Consider the following 16,645-nt stretch of genomic DNA (forward strand, 5'->3'; position numbering starts at 1 on the left):
TTTTTTTTGGTGACTGGGGATTTGTATATGTTACCATATTATTTTTATTTTTTTTAAACATTTTTTAAAAAAATTTTTTTTTAATTTTTTTTTAATTTTTTTTTTTTTTTTTTTTTTTTTTACTAATCACTCATTAGTGAGCTGGGCTCCATTGACCTTGCATGGTTGGATGCAGTACCTGCATTCAACCTGCAGGAGGAGCTCGAGAGTTCACAAGAGGGTCTGGATAGACCCTCTATGAACTCATTTCTATTGTTGATGCCATCCTGTGAATGACGGCAACGTCATTTACAGGATGGCACTTGTGGTTGCTCCTCGGAGCAATCACAAGGTGATCGGGGTAGGGGGGTAGTGTTACTGACATGCCTCGATATCGAGGCATGTCAGTAACACCATTTATGCTTAGGAAGCGATTCAGATCGCTTCCTAAGCTGTTTTAGCCGGGCGCCGCCGCGATCTTTCATGATCGGTGCGGCGGCGGCCATTTTTCTTCCGGGGAGGGCTGCCGAGGGCTGCCCTCCCCGAATCCACGGTCAGCCTCACTTGTGAGGCTTCCGTGGATGCTGCAAAGCCGCCGATCGCGGCGAAAACGCCGCGATCGCGGCGATGCAGCTATTTAACGGCAGCCCGTACATGTACGGGCATTGTCGTTAACCCGTTGCACGGCAACCCCGTACATGTACGGGGATTGTCGTTAAGGGGTTAAACAAACTGGCTGACTTGGCCCCACTCCCACAGAACACTCTCCTGGCCACCATGGATGTTTATCCCTATATACTAACATCCTACACAGAGATGGCATAGCAGCATGCCAGGAATACATCAACCGACACAATATGGACACTGAATCAGTTAAACAGCTCATTCAATTTATACTTATATACAGGACCTCTACATCCAGAAAACTGGGACTGCGATGGGTACTCGAATGGCGCCACAATACGCCAACCTTTTTATCGCAAAATTAGAAGAAGATTTCATATCCACCTGCCAAACAAACCCCCTGGTGTACCTTCGCTATATAGATGATATTCTAATCATCTGGACCGCCAGCAAAGAGGAACTTCTCACCTTCCATGAGAACTACAACGCATTCCACCCCAACATCAACCTCACAATCAGCCACTCACCCACAGAAATAAACTTCCTGGACACCACCATCAGCATTAGGAACAATTCCATCCACACATCCCTGTATCACAAACCAACAGACAGACCAACTTACCTTAAAAACAACAGCTTCCACCCTAAACATACAAAAAACTTTATCATATACAGCCAGGCCATAAGATACAACCGCATCTGTTCTGATACAGCAGATCATGACAAACAGCTCCGGAAACTAAGGGGGGACTTTATGAACCAGGGCTACAATGCCTGGATAATTGGCAACCAGATACAGAAAGCCACCAACATTCCCAGAAAAAAAATACTAAAATACAAAGAACATCATAATGGAACCCGTTTGCCTCTGGTTGTCACTTTCCACCCCCAAGTAGAAGCTCTACGCAAAATATCTAAAGAACTTCAAGCAACACTACACACCGATGACAGCCTCCCCTACTTTCCCTCAGACAGCCCCCCAATCTTAAACAACTGTTAACCAGGAGTGCCCACAAGGAAGGTGTAAAACATGCACACACATCCACACTGTGGACATGGTGCCTATACTAAATTCAAATACATACCATAAGATCAATGGTGCCTTCTCCTGCAATTCTTCTAATGTGGTTTACCTTATTATGTGTCCAAGTGCCCTCTTTGTGGGTGAAACATGCCAGCCACTGCATAAAATGTTTAATTCACACAGATTCAACATCAACAACAAGAGAGCAGAGACACTAGTGGGAGAACATTTTTGCCAAAATGGACATAGTATCAGAGACATCAGACTGGCTGTATTAATGGGACTGTTCAAAACTCAGAGGGAGAGAAAAATATGGGAGGTTAAATTAATACTCATATTTAACTCTTTAAATGCTGGCCTCAACCGGGATGGGAATGTATATCCAATTATCACTTTATCGATTAATCGAATAGATTTTTATCGATTTATAAAAAGAGTTTTTTTTCGGAGCAAATGCTGTGAAAAACTCCTCTCCTTATATAATCCGACCTCAAACAGAGATCGGATTATAACACCAGAATCCAGATCCCCCGCAACGCTGCAGGAGACCTGGATTCCCCTCACTGTCGGCCGGTCTCTCTCACTTCCGTCTCTCTCCCCCCTCCCATCTGCCTCCTCTCCCCCCTCCCATACACTGCTCTGCCTCTCTACCCGGCTCCATTACTGACAGGCACTTTCCCTGCAGCTTCATAGAAGCCTCAGTGTAAGTGATGGTGAGTAACGGAGTCTGTGCGATGCAGACCCCCACCGGCTGACAGAGAATCATCCTCTCTGTCATCCGGTGAGGGTCTGCATCGCACAGACAGACTCCGTTACTGCCCTTCACTTACACTGAGGCTTCTATGAAGCTGCAGTGAAAGTGCCTGTCAGTAACGGAGCCGGGTAGAAGAGGCAGAGTGATGTATGGGAGGGGGGAGGAGTCAGAGGGGTGTATGGGAGCCACCCTCCCATACACCACTCTGGCTCCTCCCCCTCCCATACGCCACTCTGCCTCTCTACCCGGCTCCCTGGTGTCTTGTCAGCAACGGAGGTTCACAGGAGGCAGAGTGGAGTATGGGAGGGGGGAGGAGGCAAAGTGTATGGGAGGGGGAGGAGCCAAAGTGATGTATGGGAGGGGGAGGAGGCAGAGTGGAGTATGGGAGGAGCCTGAGTGGTGTATGGGAGGGGGCAGAGTGGAGTATGGGAGGGGGAGGAGCCAAAGTGATGTATGGGAGGGGAAGAGGCAGAGTGGAGTATGGGAGGGGGAGGAGGCAGAGTGGAGTATGGGAGGGGGAGGAGGCAGAGTGGAGTATGGGAGGGGGAGGAGGCAAAGTGATGTATGGGAGGGGAGGAGCCAAAGTGATGTAAGGGAGGGGGAGGAGCCAGAGTGGTGTATGGGAGGGGGAGGAGCCAGAGTGGTGTATGGGAGGGGGAGGAGCCAGAGTGGTGTATGGGAGGGGGAGGAGGCAGAGTGGTGTATGGGTGAGTTATAGTGGTGTATGGGGGGGTATTATGAATTTCAGGGCATATAGGGGGTATAAGGCATATCGATATTAGGCATATCAGGGGGTAAAAGGTATATCAGGGGGCTCAGTTGCATATCACTGGCATATAAGGAGTATAAGGCATATCAGGGGCATAGTGGCATATCAGGGGGCACAGTGGAATCTGGCATATAAAAGGTATAAGGCATATATGGGGGCAGAGTGGCAAGCTGGGGGTCAGATGTGCATAACCGGGGGCAGTTTGGTAAATACATTTTTTTTTATTTAAATATGAAAAATAGTTAACATATGAATTAATATTTACTAATAACTTTGTATTAAAACCTAGTTTGAGAAACACTGTGTTTGGGTTCTTGTAGCTTTTATTATTATGTCAGTAAAATAAGAAGGTGAATAGAGAGAGGCCATTGCAATAAAGAGATGAAAGTGTAAATTGTACGTTTTTTATTGCAATTTTTCTTCAATTTAAAATAATGTATTTTTTTATCCGATTAATCGATTAATCGAAAAAATAATCGGCCAACTAATCGATTATTAAAATAATCGTTAGTTGCAGCCCTAATCACTTTGTAGATTAACAAACCAGACATGCACACAACCTGACCCCATTAGAGTTGTGAATACCTCCTTTTATGACTCCATAAAACTGATCAAAGAACCTTGCCTTAGACATTTTGATGTTATCTGCTTCCCATTCTTAACCATGTTATTTGACTGATACTTAGAGAGAGGTATTTCACATTGTTGTATAACATGCCTGATGAAGGGACCTAAGAGGTCTTGAAAGCTTGCAATCTATATTTACTCGGTTAGCCAATAAAGGTATCATTCAAACTCCACTTGTCTCCTGTAATTCTACAGCTAACACGGTACCAACTCTCATCTTTTATCTCTTTTGTTGGCAGGGAGAGGTACCATTTGCTGTTCGCCTGTGAAGGGTGCTCTTCACTATACATTGTTTGAGATTGGGAGGCTGTTTGAATGAAAGCAGTGGGGGATGTGGGAATGTTGTCCGAAGTCTTTCATCAGTGTGCAAGATTTCTTGTAATTCCTTTGAGATCTTGCGCAGAGCTTCCATTTATGGATTGTATCGATCTTTTTTGTGGCTGCCGGTATCTCAGGAGGTTTTCTGGGGATATTGATAGCTTTCTGTATTTGGGAGTCTGTGATTTGTATACTGTACCCATGGTTGATGAATTCCTCCCTGAGATTCTGGAGGTGTTTATCTCGGTCCATAGGATCTGAACAGATGCGGTTATCATTCGAATTGTGAGAGGATTAATGGGTTGTAATGTTATAATGGGAGATGAATTCTCTGCCTCTATTGAGGCCAGTGAGTAGGTTAATAAAAGGGTTTAGTTTGACCTCCCATATTTTTCTTTCCCTCTGGGAGACAAAAAACTTATTCCTGGGAACATTTGACACCTTCATGGATCTGGCATATGGCAAATGGTTTTATGGCCCCTCTAACCAGAGTAAACTGACCAAGGATGCTTTGATTGAACCATATCTGTCCATTGGATCTCTGCTAGTCCAGCTAATTTACTGCTGAACAAATCCCCCAATACCTCTGTGTTTATCTAAAGTCTTTGTTAACTTGTGAATTGTGCTTTTGTATTTAGAAAAGTCTGTTAAGCTTCATTAATGCATGAGGAAGGGACCTAACAACTTGGTCTAGAAAGCTCACAATTAAACTCTCAGTTAGCCAATGAATGTTATCATTTTAACTATACTTTTCTCCTGTTTTCTCAACGGCTAACACGGCACAAAACCTTTTTATCATTTTTTTAAATTACTAACACTATTTCTTTGCATCTCTGTGATTTTGGCTAAGAATATAATTAAGTCTCAGCTACACAGGAAGCATTTCACGTCAAATAATCTAAGCTATTAACGGCGTGTTAAATTCTGAATATATTTGACTGATTGAATATTCTTGACTGAAGAAAGCACTACAGTATAAAGTTTAATACGAATATGTTATATTGGGCTTTTATCTGGACTCCTGCTCAGCTGCTTAAGCTTTACTACAACTGATTTGTCTCCCACTCAATAAAATTGAATCAGTATAATTCATTTAAACACTTCTTGATTTTGACTTATGTTGATTAATTACTGCTTATTGATTGACTGACCTATTTAATTCTACGTATGAAGTATCTTCAGAAATAAGGGAAAGGTGGAACTTGCATAGCTTTACTGCAAATTAATCTCTTCCCCACTTAAGGACAATATAAAAAAATGATTTAGAATTCTCCTGGTTAACTATTATCATGATGTAAATGCCTTGATTAACTTGATGATGAATTATTGAACACTGGAAAAAAGGGACTAATTTATTTATTTTATTTATTTAATATATTCTTTTTATTTAATAAATATTAATAATATGTCTGGATTATAAAATATTGTTATCCTGAGAATTACTTCATACCAGGAGGTAAACGTAAGAGGAGTACACCAGGTGCCCTGCATAAGCCTGAGCCTCCATCATACAAGGAGGAAATATGTAGTTTAATAACCCAGTAGAACAATAATTCACCCCTCACTCAACATATTATGGTTTCCCAAGGATCCCATCTTCCCCAACCAAGGCCCAGCATCTATTGAGGACATAAAAATACATGACTAAAATATGGGCTAATCTATATCTATATACATCTGTCTGGAAGATACAGAATCACTAGCTCACTGTGGCCAAGAAAGCAGGATGACCAGATGGTAAAATTCTAAATTGAAAAATGCACTCCTCCCAAAAGTGGCATTTTAGCCCCCAAACAATCCCGTGAATGGGTACTATCACTGTACTCAGGAGATGTTACTGAACACATATTGAGGGGTTGTTTGACAGTGACATATGCCAGGACCTATAAATTCATACCTGAAGTACAATTTGTGTGAAAAAAAAATACTACCACAAACTTTGGCAAAGGCTATTGGTAGAATGCGTGGATGGAAAGGGCTGAAATACTTTGAGGTGTCTAGTTTTCATAAATATCTGGTTTGATGGGATAAATTGAATTGGCCCGCTTCATAGCTGGCCCAATTAGGACTTGGGGGCAGAAGGACCACATGTCAAAAGTCTAAGTTGAAAACCTGAAGTGGCATTTTAGCCCCCGATAACCTGACAAACTCATGCATGGGTGATATCGTTGCACTCGGGAGATGTTGTTGAACACATATTTCAGGAGCCGTAAATTTATACTTCAATTACATTATGTGAAAAAAACCCACAAAATTAATTACTACCACAAAGTTTGACAAAGGGTGGTAGTAGAATTAGTGCATGGTAAGGGTTAAAATACCAGCATTTGAAATACCTTTGGTGGTAGTTTTCAAAAATATATGGTTTGATGGAGTAAAATGGAAAGGGCCAGGTTCAAAGATGTCCCAAATAGCATATGTGCTTTTTTCAAATTTTCACCATATTTTAATTTGTTTGTAGTAAATTAGATGATATGATAAAAAATGGCATTAGAAGAAAGACCACCTTATGATGAAAAAAACCCCAATAAGATAGAATAAAATTACATTTTCTTTCCTTTTCAGGAAGGGTAGAAAAATAAAAAAACAGCCTGGTCCTTAAGGGGTTAAATTGATGATCATTACCACCTATTTGGTATATTTGTTTAATAATACACCTAACTATATGCCCCCACAAATTTGAGCAAGTGTACCTAGAAGGATTGATGCTGTTTTAAGGGCAAAAGGTGGTCACACCAAATATTACCGTATTTGCTCGAGAGCTACTGGGGACCTGGATCCTCCTCTCTGGCAACCTCCACTGCTGCCGACACTTCCTCTGGGGCTTAGAAGACGCAGCGCTGGCGTCACATGTCCTTCCGGTGCTCCATCATGTCACCAGCGTAACATGACCTTCCGGTGCTCGGTCATAGAAGCCTTGGTGGAACTAATGGGCAGCGAAGGTTTTCTATGCACATTGCGCAGACGTCCATCGGCTGCCCCCACTAGACGCCAGGGAGTCTGAAGCACGGGGGACAAGTCAAGGGATGCATCGGTAAGTCAGGGGTGTAGGGCAGAGTGTCAAATGGGGGGGTATAAGGCATTTGTGGAGGCAGAGTGGCATATAGGGGATATAAGGCATATCAGCGAGGCAGAGTGGCATATAGGGAGGTATAAAGCATATCTGGGGTCAGAATGGCATATGGGGAGCGTAAAGCGTTTCTGGGAGGCATATCAGGGAAGGCATTAACTGGGGGGCAGGTTGGCAACTAAAAGAAAATCCAGAAAAACAAAAACAAAAAAGTCATTTTTCTCAATCATAGTTTTTATTAAATATGAAAAAAGTTTACATGTGAATAAATATTTACTAATAAAACCTTTCCAATAGGGTAGTCTTATATTCAGCCTTCCCCCCCCCCTAAATTAATATTCAAATGTTGGGGGTCATCTTATCGTTGTCTTATAATCGAGCAAATGTGGTCCTTTGATTAAGATTTTTTTCTGTTTCCCTGCTTGGTCAATACACAAAATTAACACCACAATGCACAAGGTCCTGGGTTATGCCGACGACTTACTCTTTGTTGTCACGCAACCACGGCTAACGCTAACGAGTTCAAAGAATACGGGGATTTGGCTAATCTCAAAATTAATAATTCAAATCTGAGATCCTGAACCTTAATGTGGCTACGCTGCATTTGCGTTCTAGCTTCCCCTTCAAATGGTGTGGGGAGAAGCAGAGGTATTTGGGTGTCTGGCTTACGCGAGACCTGTCGGAGCTTTACCGCCATAATTTCCCTCCCTTGTTGTCTACTATTCAGAAGGACCTCAACGCATGGTCCCCTCAACATATTTCATGGTTTGGGAGAATTGCCACGCTCAAGATGGCTATATTGCCCAAGCTTTTATTTTTATTCCAGTCTCTCCCGATAGAGATCCCCCGGGCCTTTTTCGCTTTGGTACGTTCCATGTTTCTGCGCTTCATATGGTCTCGAGGGCGCCCCCGAATCCAGTTTGCGACCTTATGCAGGCCTAAATTAAGTGGAGGCGCGGGTCTGCCGGACCCCCGCCTGTACTTTCAGGCTTGCCACCTTTTGCGAGCCTTGGAGTGGTCCCATGGTCCTGCACATAAATTGTGGGTTGGTAATGAGGCCCAGGCGATTTCTGTGCCCCTGCACCATCTCTTGTGGTTGCCGCGTCACCACTCCCGAGCTTTCGCCCGCCCCCACCCGTTTGTGAAGGCTACGCTTCTCACGCTACACTCGCTGCATTTATCGCACTCTCTGACGACGTATCCCTCACCCCTGACGCCCATTAGAAATAATCCTGACTTCCCGCAGGGACAGGTTGCTGGCCCTTTTTTGTCTACCATGTTGACGGACAGAGCTCCAATTTCCAAATTCTTACTTGATTGCAGGTTGAGACCATTAGATACGATTATACCAAGCAGGCCGCCAACCACTCTCGATAAATTTCACTACTGTCAATTGCTGAGTTTCTTCTCTAAATCGGCTCGCAAACATACCATGACGCGTGCTCTTACTAATTTTGAGCTCTTATGCACTGGACCATCCCTCCCTCTGCATGGTGTTTCGATATTATATCAACTTCTTTTACGGACGCAACTCACTGTCCCGCTACGTTTTCAAGGCTTCTGGGAGCAGCTACTGCAGGTCTCTTTAAGCTCGAAAGACTGGGACAAAATTTTTCTCCTCACCCATAAAAGCTCACGCAGTACTAAGCTGCAAGAAACCTCGTACAAACTCCTGACCCGCTGGTATAGGTCCCCTGACGTTCTCCATGCTGCCTTCCCAGATGTGCCAGATACGTGTTGGAGGTGTGTGTACCGTCAGGTACCGTTTTCGCCTGCTTTTTTTCCTTTTGCATCATACTGACCAATCGGTCTCTAGCTATAGGAAGTCGATAGTGCCTCACCTTCTAAACGCAGCGAAAGCCTTAATCCCGCTTCACTGGAAGGATCCTCTGCCACCTTCGTTTCGGGAGTGGATCCTGAAAGTGGAACATATCAGGTCTCTGGAGGAGTTGGCCATGTCCTCTGATGATCAAAGTGAGAGGTATCGGAAGACGTGGTATTATTGGATGGAATATATTGGGAGCTCCGACGTTCGGGCCCTGTTGCAGGTGTGAGGGGTCGCTTCCGGGGTGGGGAGCTGTGCTGGTTTCTGGGAGCACCCCCTCCCCTTTTTTTCTTTTTTTTTTCTTTTTTCTCCTTTCTTTCTTTCTTTCTTTCTTCTCTCTCTCCTTCCTGTTTATCTTCTCTTCTCCCTCTTGTGTGCCATCCTTCCCCGTGTCCTTCCCTTGTTATGTCAGGGATGTTGCATCTCTGAGCCTCCACACTTACCCCCATCATGTCCTATTTTGATCGGCCCCTGAGGCCCCCTATTCGACCTTCAGTTTATGCCTGGGCGGATCTATGCTTACACGATTTTTGATGCCTTACTTTTGGTATGTCAATGTGGTACGCAATGTGTTATTCTACCTGCTTTATTCTTACCGCTGTATATGCCCTGTGTTCGACTATGTTGGCCCACTGCGTTGGGCTATATATCTGCCTGTATTCGGTGGATTTATGGACCCCTTTTTTCCCCCTTTGTCTTCCCTTCCCCACTTATCTCCTGTTCTGTTGTTGTGATAAAACAATAAAACATATATTTACAAAAAAATTAACACCACAAATCAGAATTGCCCCAAAGCATCTACAACGTACCTGTCTTAGACATGATTTACTTTTTTTCACTATGTTAAGAAAACTTTGATAAAGCATTAGGAATGGAATATTTAAATTTACAATGCTCTCACTAGACCTCAGGTATGTAATGGCTGGAATAGTTTGATGCTATTATGTTGGCTCTTTTTATTCTGAATATGTTTATCAGGTTTTTAATACCCTTATATTATAACCACCAGAAAAGGTCAAGGACCACGAGAAAGAGAATATCAGAAGGTTAAGAGAAATCCAGAAAAGATGCAGAGAGAAAGAAATGGAGAAAGAACAATTGGGTCCTAAGCCTGTTAAAGCACTTTGGAAATCACACAAATATGAGAATGTGGAATCCAAACTTAATAAACAGCTTCAGGTAAAGTTGGCACATCTGGCAAATTAGAATCAAAGTAGAATATACGTTGATTAGAATAATACTACATTATTCCACATTTCTACATTTTTATACTAATGAGGTTGGACGGATTTTAATTCATTTTAAATTTATGCTACTTACGATTCTGTGCTTGTGTTGAAGATTTCATTTTTTCAATAAATGTACCCTTTAGTAAACATGTTCAAATATATAAATAAAAAATATTGGAGCACTTAAAGGTCGGGTAGAAGAATTGTTCATATTTGACAAAGAAAAGATTAAATACTAGTGTCATTACAAAATCTAATTTTACTGCATTTGCTGGATTATAAAACGACCCTGATTATAAGCATACCTGGGAACTTCTGGGCTCCAGCTACCCGGAGCCTTCCCTTGTGGGACGCGACCAGGACTGCCCGCTGACGTCAGTGGGAGTTCCCGCTGATGTCGGTGGGTGGTCCCTATTTAAAGGAAAAATGGGCGTAGAGTGGGCGTGTCAAGACCCAGTGACCCGGTAGATTCGGGTCTTGACCCAGAGAACCGGAGAAGCAGTGCTCACCCAGCAATCTCCGAGTCAAACCCGGAGAGTTCCCAGGTATGATTATAAGATGACGCCCAAAAATGGAATATTAATTTAGAAAAAAAAAAGAAAAGGCCCGAATATAAGGCTACCCTATAGGAAAAAAACATCATGTGCTCCATCATAGAAGCCCCAGTGGAAGTGCCGTGCGGAAGCGGAGGTTGTCGCGCAGACGTTCACCTGCTGCCAGAGAGGAGAATCCAGGTCTCCTGCAGCTCTGCGGGGATCCTTCTCTCTGGCAGCCAGCGAATGGCTGCACTATGCACGCAGACAACCTCCACTTCTATGGTGGAGCATCGGAAGGTCATGCCAGCGCTCGATCATAGAAGCCTCGGAGGAAGTGCCGGCAGCAGCGGAGGTTGCCAGAGAGGAGGATCCAGGTCCCCAGCAGCGCTCCGGGGGGATCTGGATCTAAGTCTTATAGTCAGACCTCTATTTGACGTCCAATTATAAGATGACCTCGAATGTAAGGCGAGTCAAGTTCTTCCACACCAAACTCATTCAGCCATGTCTTTAGAGTATCATAACAGTGTAATGGGTGTAATGTTCATATAGTAAGCCAAAGGCTGGAGCACTCTCTATCTCCTGCTAGAAATTATAAATATTGCAATTACAGCCCACAGGAATATAGCTTTCCCCATTTCCTGCAAGATATAAAATACCTCTCTAAAGGTATTTGGGTGTCTGGTTGGGGGAGAGAGAGAAGGGTGTGAGTCTTGTGCATGGAGACCCTATAGAAGGTACTATGTTAAAACCTGTAGTGGATATATGTTCTATATTTTGTACCTTGGAACCGGAGAAGATCGTATATTATATACAATGATATATTATGTAGTAAAACTTTGCAGCACTGAGCACAGCTACATTTCAATTGCCAGCCTGCTTATGACGCGAGATTTGTGTTTTAAAATGTATCATGTTATATAAATAATGATCTAATTGTCTAATGTATTGATTGATATTAATTGTAGGAGAATGTAATAATTTCCAAGCCAGAAGCGCAGAAATTTTTAAAGGCTCACTCTCGCTGTGGTTCAAGAATGCATTTTAAACGATCACTGTCACAAGATCCTGACGGTTCAAAATCTACAGTTGACACAGAAGAGCAAAACTGCAAGGTAACCTATAATATTATCTAACTTTGTTGTTGCTTGTGCTGGATTTATCTTAACCCCTTCGTGACAATGGCTGATTTTATTTTTGTGTACCCTATCCCGCTCTATGGAGAGGTCACAGCACATCCTGGGGTGGGTGTTCGATGTCGTTCGATGTCGCTCGATGTCGCTGAATGCCTCGCTATCAAGGCATTTTAGCGACACCATTGAAGTTTAGGAGGCGATTGTTGATCGCCTCCTAAACTCTTTTATAACGGGTGTTTGGCTGAAGTTGATGCTCTGGGGAGGGGCATTACATCAACACCCTTTGGGTGCGGAAAGCGAATGTAGATCGCTTTCTGCATCCGTTTTAAAGCCATGACGGTCCTGGCACTTCAATTGTCAACAAGGGGTTAACGCACTAAATGTAAAATGAGCTGTCACAGATAGGGCCATACTGTCCTGTCACTCTCCCTATAGAACACAGCGCAAGTTCACCCCCAAACGTGACAGATCTATAACATTAGTAAGGGTGCGCATATCTAGAATTACGCTTAATCTTTGTAAAAAGCTGACACTATAGTATATGTCTTCTCTGTAAAAGAAGAAGAACAACAGGAATCTTATAGTGTAGTTTATTTGCAAATTTTGAATATATAACACTCATATATAAAGGGTATATAATACCCTTTGGTATTTTACTCCCAAAGACAAAGCCCTAAATGGCTGGATCTAGTGTCTTCAGATATACCTAGTTGTTCACATCACAGGCTTCTTCCTCGACAGTGAGTATATTAAAATTTACAACACTGTATTTCACCTTGCTCTCTCTCACACAAAATGGGCTGCAATAAACAGAAGAGAATAGACTATACATGTTTGTTTAATAGAAAAAATATCTGCTTAACCCCTTCAATCCCAGGGGTTTTTGGTACCTCAAAGCCCAGAGCAATTTTGCCATTTTTGGGGTATGTCGGTTTAGCGATTATTCTCTGTTCCTGTGAATAGTGTACGCATGTAAACTATATATTGTTTTTTCAAGGAGAGATAGAGCTTTCGTTTGATACCATAGTTGGATGATTAGCTGAAAATTTAGAATGAGAAATTTAGTAAAAACTAGCGAAGATTAGAAAAATAAACTAATTTTTTTTTTACATTTTCCCTCTGAATCCTCACAAAATTAGGTAAAGTGATGGAAAATCCCCTCCAAGTTTATGAATTCAGGTGTCCTGATTTCAGAAATACCTAATTTATATAGATTTTCCAGACTTTCCAAGCACCAGGGAGCATACTATTAGGTGTACAATTTTGTATAATTTTTATGATCGTTGATCACTTTCTAAGCTTGTTTAAGTCTCATGACATGTCAGGCACGTCATAGGTCGTTAAGTGACCGTTTTGCATGACCCGGCAATGGACGTTAAGGGGTTAAGTCCCCCCTAAGCCGTCTTTTTTCCCAAACTAAATAACCCTGATTCTGATAATCTTTCTGGGTACTGTAGTCCTCCCATTCCCCTTATTACTCTGGTTGCCCGTCTTTGAACCCTCTCCAGCTCCACTATATCTTTCTTGTACACTGGTGCCCAGTACTGTACACAGTATTCCATGTGTGGTCTGACTAGTGACTTGTACAGTGGTAGAATTATTTCCTTGTCGTGGGCATCTATGCCCCTTTTGATGCACCCCATGATTTTATTTGCCTTAGCAGCAGCTGCCTGACACTGGTCGCTACAGTTAAATTTACTGTTAACTAAAACTCCTAAGTCCTTTTCCATGTCAGTCGTCCCCAGTGTTTTCCCATTTAATACATTTATACTTTACTATACAATCCCTCTACAAGGTCATTAATAAATATATTAAAAAGAATAAGACCCAAAACTGACCCCTGTGGTACCCCACTAGCAACAGTCACCCACTCAGAGTATGTACCATTAATAACCACCCTCTGTTTCCTATCACTGAGCCACATACACACATTCTCCCCCAGCCCAAGCATTCTCATTTTATGTACCAGCCTTTTATGTGGCACCGTATCAAATGCTTTGGAAAAATCAAGATATACGACATCCAAAATAGCATCTCTTAGGAAACCCTCAAACAGTTTACACACAACAGAAGTTAAACTAACAGGCCTATAATTCCCCGGGTCACTTTTTGTCCCCTTTTTGAATATTGGCACAACATTTGCTATGCGCCAGTCCTGGGGAACAGACCCTGTCACCATAGAGTCCTTGAATATTAGAAATAGGGGTCTGTCTATTACATTACTTAACTCCCTTAGAACGCGGGGTGAATGCCATCTGGACCTGGTGATTTGTCTAATTTGATTTTTTTTTAGGCGGCACTGCACTTCTTCCTGGGTTAGACAGGCGACATGTACTGGGGCATTTATCTCATCCTGCTGTATATTACCTGGCATTTCATTTTCCTCTGTGAATACAGCAGAGAAGAATATATTTAATAGATTAGCTTTTTCCTGATCCCCGTCTATAACTTCTCCCTCATTACTTTTTAAGAGGCCAACGCTTTCATTTTTAACCTTTTTACTATTTATATAGTTAAAGAACATTTTGGGGTTTGTTTTACTCTCTTTGGCAATGAGTCTTTCTGTCTCCACTTTTGCTGCTTTTATCTGATTTTTACATATTTAATTTTTTCCCGCTAGCTTTTTAGTGCTTCCTCACTGCCTTCCTGTTTTAGTAGCTTAAATGCCTTTTTTTGCAATTTATTGCCCCCTTTACATTTTTATTTATCCACATTGGTTTTCTCTTGTTCCTGACCTGCACATTAGTTACTCTGTCAGGTCTGTTGGTTAATATTAAGTCCAGTAGGGCGCCCCCTCTGGTCGGGTCCTGTACCATTTGGGACAGATAATTATCCTTACTTATAGTCAGAAACCGGTTTCCTTTGTGAGATTCACAGGTCTCGGTTTCCCACATAAAAGCTTCAGGGCGACTAAGACCCAATAAACAAATTACAAGCTTCTGACACAATGGTATCGAATGCCTCAGAAGCTACACCTCATGTTCCAAAACACTTCTGATAAATGCTGGCGATGTGGGAACTATGCTACATGTGTGGTGGGGACTGCCCTGAGATACGTGGGTTCTGGGGAGCTTTCGGATTCTCCTCCGCCCTTTCAGGCCCTACCTATGCTGCTTCGCCATACCGCACGCTCTGTTTCACAGTACAAAAATTCTGTTGTCCGATACGTGCTAGATGCGGCCAAAAGCCACATTCCCTTGTTCTGGAAGAAGGCTTGCTTCCCGACTCTCGGGGATTGGGTGCTCCGTGTGGAGGAGATTGGGAGAATTGAAGATCTCTCTGCGGTACATGCGGTATTTTGAATTGGGGAGAAGCCAAACTAACTTTGGGGATACTGCTATATACTACTACTACTACTACTATATAAAATAGTGTTTTTTCTGCACTTGCTTATTTTCTGGGCAAGAACAGAAAAGCAACATGCATGTTTGCCTTATTGCTAAATTTGGAAGTGATTGGAGATAAAGCAGCTGCTTGAAAGGTTTCAAAATGAGCCTTGTAAAATACCCTGGGTTGTCTTCTTTTCAGTAACATATACTTTTTATGGGGTGGTTTTGATATTGTGACTAATTTTAAGTAAGCAGTGGAAAAAACACACAAAAAAACTTTGGCAAAGACTGGTGGTAGAATCTCATGCATGGAAAGGGTTAAAATACTAGCACTTGAAAATACCATATACCAATATGTGTTCAGCATCTCTCTAGTACAGTGATACCACCCATGCATGGGTTTGTCTGGTGTTTCGGGGCTAAAAGGCCACATTTGGGAAGTGTGCCCCCCCCATTTTGGTCAGTCTGTGCCTATGCCCTATCTTTGAGCCCGGTCACTCCCGTTTACCCCATCAAACCATTCATTTTTTTTTTTAAATTAGACACCCTTTCGGTATTTGAAATGCTTTTACTTTAACTCTTTCCATATCAAGATTTTTGGGAAGATAAAGCACTAATTTTAGCACTTGCTCATAATAATAAACTTTAGAGCCAGAGTTCTCTACAGGGTCTCCAGCTCCAAAGTAGTGGGGCCAATTATAAAACGGTGTATATATATATATATATATATATATATATATATATATATATATATATATATATATATATATATATATATATATATATATATATATATATATATATATATATAATATGCGTTAGACGTGCATTTTTAACTACATAATATGTGCTTATCTCTTTGAAGTAAAGACCGTGATTGAAATATGATTTCAAAATAACAGCTGAACTGGCAGTTATTTTTCATTCTTTAATATTAGCCCCTGCTGCCAATATATATTATTAGCCCCTGCTGCCAATATATATATATAGATATATATAGATATATATATATATATATATATATATATACAGATCTATAGATATAGATCTATAGATATATATCTATAGATATAGATCTATAGATATATATATATATAGATATCTATATATATATATAGATATAATATATATATATATATAGATATATATATATATAGATATAATATATATATATATATAGATATATATATATATAAATATTAGACCCTGCTGCCGATATACAGAACTATTACACCCTGCTTCCGATATATATTATGAGCCCCTGCCGAAAATATATTAATATTAGCCCCTGCAGCCAATTTTTATTAATATTAGCCCCTGCAGCCAATATATAGAATTAGACCCTGCTGCCAATATATATATATATATATATAAATATTAGCCCCTGCTGCCGATATATATTATTAGTCCCTGCTTCCGATATATATC

At 41.6% G+C, this 16,645-nt stretch overlaps 1 protein-coding gene across 2 annotated transcripts in view; it reads left to right on the forward strand.

Moving 5' to 3' along the window:
• ENKD1 (enkurin domain containing 1) overlaps positions 1-16,645 on the forward strand; it is a 79,507-nt gene that overhangs the window by 38,555 nt on the left and 24,307 nt on the right. For both annotated transcript variants that reach the window (XM_053449735.1, XM_053449736.1), the window contains exons 4-5: positions 10,000-10,169; positions 11,721-11,867. In XM_053449735.1, the coding sequence (XP_053305710.1) occupies positions 10,000-10,169; positions 11,721-11,867 (317 nt within the window). The remainder of the gene's footprint in view (positions 1-9,999; positions 10,170-11,720; positions 11,868-16,645) is intronic.

Source organism: Spea bombifrons, chromosome 10 (genome assembly GCF_027358695.1).
Source record: "Spea bombifrons isolate aSpeBom1 chromosome 10, aSpeBom1.2.pri, whole genome shotgun sequence".
NCBI lineage: Eukaryota > Metazoa > Chordata > Amphibia > Anura > Pelobatidae > Spea > Spea bombifrons.